This window comes from Notothenia coriiceps, unplaced genomic scaffold (assembly GCF_000735185.1).
Source record: "Notothenia coriiceps isolate Sejong01 unplaced genomic scaffold, NC01 NC01_scaffold00027141, whole genome shotgun sequence".
In the NCBI taxonomy this organism is placed as follows: domain Eukaryota; kingdom Metazoa; phylum Chordata; class Actinopteri; order Perciformes; family Nototheniidae; genus Notothenia; species Notothenia coriiceps.
The window spans coordinates 11,767-18,104 of record NW_011359842.1 but is presented as its reverse complement, the minus strand read 5'-3'; the positions used below and the strand labels follow the sequence as shown (position 1 = coordinate 18,104).

General features: G+C 43.0%; 1 protein-coding gene across 1 annotated transcript in view; it reads left to right on the top strand.

Moving 5' to 3' along the window:
• The first annotated feature begins 1,857 nt into the window (after window positions 1-1,857).
• Window positions 1,858-6,338, top strand: part of LOC104957473 (growth arrest-specific protein 7-like) — a 9,974-nt gene continuing 5,493 nt past the window's right edge. Inside the window, exon 1 of the mRNA XM_010785110.1 lies at window positions 1,858-1,972. Coding sequence (XP_010783412.1) covers window positions 1,927-1,972 — 46 coding nt within the window. The 5' untranslated portion in view covers window positions 1,858-1,926. The remainder of the gene's footprint in view (window positions 1,973-6,338) is intronic.

Genomic DNA, 6,338 nt, shown 5'->3' with positions numbered 1-6,338 from the left:
TCTTCTTACACTATGGTATTTTTTTACTTAACTACAAGATCTGAGTACTTCTCCCACCTCTGCGCACCTGATGTGATAACGTTACTTGTAATTGGGGCAACAGAGCTACGAGTTAAGGAATTCGAAAATTGTGTATTTCTCCGCCTGAATATGACGCCTTTTGGCCGGCTGTTTGGACAGACTACTCTACTCGTGTCAACGCGCTAACGCGAAAACACTAATGGCAAACAAGCTTTGTCCACATCGAGCCTTGTAGAGTGTCTCTATACTTCTGAATGCTCCGTCCCCGGCAGATCTCTGTGTGCCGCTGCAGCGTGTCTGTTAGGCCCCGCCCCCGCACACAGAGAGACACAGGGAGATCGCTCTTCTGGAGTGAAGAGAGCGGAAATAATGATATTGTAAGTTAGAAACGTAAGATGTATTTTGACAGACAAGATGGACAATTGGGGGGAAATACCCTGCATTTTGAATGTCCGATAGTCCACCATTAACACCTTAGTCCCGTCTCGTCAACGAATGACGAAGTATAAAATATTGGTACCGTGAGTTATGTACTAAGTGCGTAAGCACTCTTTCGCTTAGTGCTAATTCAGAGGCTTGGCGTTAGACTTTTGTCTGTTTTGTTTAGGTTATGAAAAATGGTTAATATCGAGTTTTAAGTTGGTATGACACATTAATAGGTTGTTAAATGTTAAGAAGCCCTGAGACACAGTTTCGTGAAAATTGTTTTGTTTGCCCCCGCCGGCAGGGGGCTATGGGGCTTAACAGGTTAAAGTCCAGTTGGTGGCTTTGTATGTCTCTTCAGCCTTATTTCTTTCAGAAGTTGCAATGACATGTCACACCTATGGGGGATCTTGTAAAATTAAGATCCATGGCTCAGTTGCCAGGGAGAGGTCCCAACACTAACATACAATGAAGATTAATCAGAATGTTCTGTACATTAAACTATGTGATTCATCACTTGTGTTCCTGGGAAAGCAGGGCCTTCAAATGATTGTACTTTGAGGGAAATTATACATTATTGTTCAATTCATAACCACAATAACAAGAAGGTATACATGTGTCATTTGACACATAATAAAACAACTTTTTGCATATTACATAATTATATATCAAGACAAGCATGTGTAAGCCTAGTCACACCCTGCATGAGATCAGTTAGAGAGGGCAGTATGATCATTCAAATCTGGATGCATGGAGTTGCATAAAGTTGAGTGAAGCAGTCACTTCCTGTGTTGTCATGCACTGGCTTTTGAAGGGTCACAGCGAGACATGCATTGTAGAGTACTTAGTGGGGAAAGCAGAACTGTGGATTGACATGTTGCTATATGATCCTGAACAGAAGTGCAGATAAGATGTGAGGAGAGCACAGTGTGTGTCAGTATGACCCTGTGTCAGCCACGTCATGTGTCTGGCTGGAGTAGAAGCTGCGAGGAGAGCCAGTGAGACAAACAAGGCTTTAGAAATCCACATAAACTGGAGGGGTGGGTTGTAACAGAACAGGCTTTGTTAGCAGTACTTGCCACTCTCACAAACACATTATGCAGACTATAATCACAGTTTGTGTGCATGTACGGTACATATTGTAGTTCCATGCAGCCTGCTCAACTCTGAAGTCATTGGCTGCTGGTTGTGAAATACTTGAGGAAGTGGGAACCTAATTGAAGTCAAACTTTTTTTGTTGCACAATTTTAGAGCCTTCAGTGTTTTTGTTAAATTCTGTTAAATGTTTTACCTACTGCACTTTTTTTTTTATTTAGGCAGTCTTAAGTTTTAAGAAATACATCTTGTGTTTGAAATTCAAATCCAAAGTGTTGGTGGTTATTGACACAAGCTGACTGTGTGTTTCGACAGAGGACAGCATCTCTCTGTCAGCTCCCTGTGGAGGGGCTCAGAGACCCCCTGCCTCCTCAGTGGAGATGCTACATGTCTCCACAAGGCTGCAGATACTACGTCAACACCACAAGCAACGGTAAGAGTCAATGAAGTAAAATAGTCAAGGACACATTTTTAAGATGTATTTCCACAACATAACCCCACTCTCTGTTTGGGTAACAGATTCCTCTGCTAACAGCCTGTAAACAATACTAAACTAGGCTGTCGTTTAAATATTGCATACAGTACATATATAGATATAATGACCTGCTCCTTCAAATCAAATCAAGCTTTATTTATATAGTACCTTTCACAGTGGTAACACAAAGTGCTTCACAAAAAAACATAGACAATTCACAAATAGAAACAATTCTATCTCTCCCTTCCAGGTTAATAATCAACTCATAGCTTCGCGATATACACTGTATACATTTATATATATGTATGCATACATACATACATACAATACACAATTTTTAAAGAATAATAAAATACAATTCAGTTAAAAGTCAAATTTAAAAAGGTGGGTCTTGATTTTTTATCTTAAAAGTGTGATCCCTCTCTGCTGCCTCAGATCCTCTGGAGGCTGTACCACAGCCACATCTCTGTGATAATAAAATTATGCTCACCGTGGGTCTTTGTTTTACCTTTGGGTACGGTAAAAAGGCCAGTACCAGAACACTTGAGGGTTCTAGAGGGCTCATAGGTTAAAAGCAAATCCGATAAATAGCTATGCCCAAGACCATAAAGAGTTTAAAAAAACAATTCAAGTATTTCCAAATGGATTCTGTAGCTCACAGGGAGCCAGTGCAGAGACGTTACAATGGTGGTGATGTGTGCTCTGGTCCTCGTTCAAACACGTGCAGCTGAGTTTCGCAGCAGTTATAGTGATGCAATATTCTTTTTAGGCTTAACAGAAAGTAGTGTATTGCAGTAATGGATTCTACATGTTATCAAAGCGTGCATCCGTGTCTCTGTACTGGCCTGAGAGAGAAACAGTTGTACTTTGGCAATATTCCAGAGATGATAAAATGCTCTTTTTGTTATATTTCTGATATGTGGTTCAAAGTGTAGCTCCGAGTCTAAGATTACCTCTAGGTTCTCAACTTGTTGGCAAGGTTTTATATGTAGTTAATGAAGTTCTGAACCCAGTTTCTCTCTCTGAGCTCCAGAACTAATAATTAAGGGCTCAGTTTTGTCCTGGTTGAGCTGAAGAAAATTATACGAGTTGTTTGTTGATTTATTTATTGGGGGGTGCTCGTTCTTCCCGTGGCTCACTTAGACGAGGGCTTTTTAACTAAGTGGAGGTGGCAAAAACTGTCCTGCCTTGCTCCCCAACTTCACTTTGGATTAAAAATAAAAACATTATTTAAAAATAAGCTTTGACTTATCATAGTGGTATGCGACAGATTATATTTCTCTGCAGTGGAGTCGAACATCAAGTATACAGAGCAATGGGACCAGTGAGAGAGGGGTAGAAGAAGTGATACTGCTGATAGTTTCATTTTTTATTACACAATAGCACTCAGTGTTGACTCACACAGAGACAGCGTCATACCCTGCTCTGGAGACACTGTCTCTGAGTGACGTCACTGTGAAAGCTAACTGATGATACCAACATCTTGTCACTTCAAGACGCGGATGCAGTGTGAGATAAAGGGACAATATTTGCATTTTCTAATTCTTCAAGCCTGGGCACACAAAATGCTGTATGAGTGTTTGCACAAAATGTTGTTCTTGGAGCTTGTTAAAGTTCTTGGTGGAAAGCTAACGACCAACAGCCATTTCTCTGTATTTTGCCCCGTTCTCTGCTCCCTCAGTAGGGACCTAAAGTCCATGTCACATCCTCTCTCTTCATCGAGAACAATCAGAGGCAAACCAACATGATGGGGCTCTTTTGACCATCTTAACGCAGGCCTGGGCGTCACTCTGGACTCTAGCCTCACCTTCAACTCCCACATCAGGTCTACTGTCAAAACTGCATTTTTCACCTACGAAACATCTCCAGACTCCGGCCCTCTCTCCCCGACCCCGTTGCAGAAACATTAATACATACCTTCATCTCCTCTCGTCTGGACTACTGCAATGGAGTTCTGTTCGGGGTCACCAGCAAAGCCCTGGACAGGCTCCAGTACGTCCAGAACTCTGCAGCCAGGTTCCTCACCCGCACTAAGCCCTGGCAACACATCACCCCCACCCTCCTCCACCTTCACTGGCTCCCGGTCAAGTCACGCATCCAGTACAGACTCCTCCTGCTAACCTACACATTTCTCCACTCCCTAGCCCTTGCATACATCACTGACCTCCTTCAGCCCTATACCCCCTCTCCTCAGCTGCAGCCCTCCGACAAAAAAAAAATGACACATTTCTTAATGTCTTAATATGTATGTCCAGTAAGTTATTCTTCAGGTTGTTGATATGTTGTTGAAGGCATTTTCTATCATTTCATTTTATTCAGATGTTATTACATGTCTACTCTGAAACACTATGTAAACAAGGTCCCATAACAATAAAGTTGATAACAATTGTTTTGACTGTTCACTTTGTGTGATGTTTTATCTCTGTTTAGCAAACACACATATTGCTTGTTGTGTGATGTTTTACAAATCAGATATTCATGTGTAGATAGAACTCAAATATGTGCAATAATATAGCTATATCCTGTACAATTATGTGATAACATGAATAAAACATCTTCAGGTGTTATACATACATATCTGTCCTACACTAATAATAAAACAGATAAAATGGCATTGTATTCTGTATATTTTATTTGTTTCATCCTCATAAATTACCTTTCACACACGATCAGTTGCCTGTTTTTGACTTAGCCTACCAAATTAGCCTACATCTGGTACAATGCATAAGCCTCATATAGTCCTTTTAGTAGTTTCAAAAGTCTAGTTGGTTGTTTGTGTCTACCGTCTCTAGGTTGAATAACAGTAGCAACAAGAACCTGTGGGCTCACGTGCGCCCCCTTCAGTGCGGCAGAGGTTATGGCTGCCTCCCCTGGTGCTTTTTTCATTGCCGTTATATGATGAGACCAGCGAGCCTAGTGTAAGTTGTAGCGGAGCTCGGCAAATTGGCTGATTTTGACTTTAAAAAGCGATTGGAATCATACAGAAATCNTACTGTCAAAACCGCTTTTTTTCACCTTCGAAACATCTCCAGACTCCGGCCCTCTCTCCCCGACCCCGTTGCAGAAACATTAATACATACCTTCATCTCCTCTTGTCTGGACTACTGCAATGGAGTTGTTCGGGGTCACCAGCAAAGCCCTGGACAGGCTCTAGTATGTCCAGAACTCTGCAGCCAGGCTCCTCACCTGCACTAAGCCCTGGCAACACATCACCCCCACCCTCCTCCACCTTCACTGGCTCCCGGTCAAGTCACGCATCCAGTACAAACTCCTCCTGCTAACTTACAAATTTCTCCACTCCCTAGCCCCTGCATACATCGCTGACCTCCTTCAGCCCTACACCCCCTCTCGTCAGCTGCGGTCCTCCAACACAGGGCTGCTCTCCATCCAGCGCTCCAAGCTGAAGTCCTTTGGCGACAGATCCTTCAGTGTCACAAGCCCCCACCCTCTGGAATTCTCTCCCCTCTGCTATCAGGAATGCCGACTCTCTGGAACACTTTGAATTAATTGTGTTAAAATATTTAACGCATTTAACGCATGTGCAGAATGGCCCACCCCATACATCCCGCCAGTGGCAGCGCCAGGGTATGGCTGGGGTAGGCTATATCCATACCAAGAAATGGCTTAAACCCACCATGAAAAAGGATGTTAAAGTAAGCAAAATAAAGTCCGCCAACTCGCGCCGAGTAAATTGCACAGACAGCAGTTAGTAAGATTGATTTCAGTAGCCACTTGTCTGTTTTTTGAAAACTTTTGTCACGTAGTGATCGTCTTCTCAATAGAACATCTTTGATAATGTCTTCTGGCCAATCAGAATCAAGATAACGGCGTGGTGTTGTTGCAGGAAGTCCCGATGGAGAATACTTTTGCTGTAGTACAGGGGTGCACATAACTGGTACGCAGGTTATGTGCGTTATCTGAAATGCGTACCGTCACTTGTGTCACAAAGCGCATTCGCGTACCGACGTACTTGTGAAGCTTTTCCAGAAGGCGGTTAGATCACCGGACGACAGAGTTGGTCGCCGTGTGCACAGACAGGGCTGCTGTTAACGTCCGTCTGTACAACGGAATTGTGCCAAAACTACGCCAACCGGCTACGGAGTGAGACTCCCCCATTCACTGGAGAACTGCGCTAAAACAGCTGATCACAACGTTGACATTCTGTGGTCACGAAGTACTCCACTAGTCCCCCCCCCCCGTCAACTTTCCTGAAGTACTCCCCCGTTAGAAATAAAAAAATGTTGGTAGAAATCAACACGTAATGAAATAAGACCCCACGGTTTGATGATTGATAGGTGTGTGGGCTGTCTTTCATTTTGACACC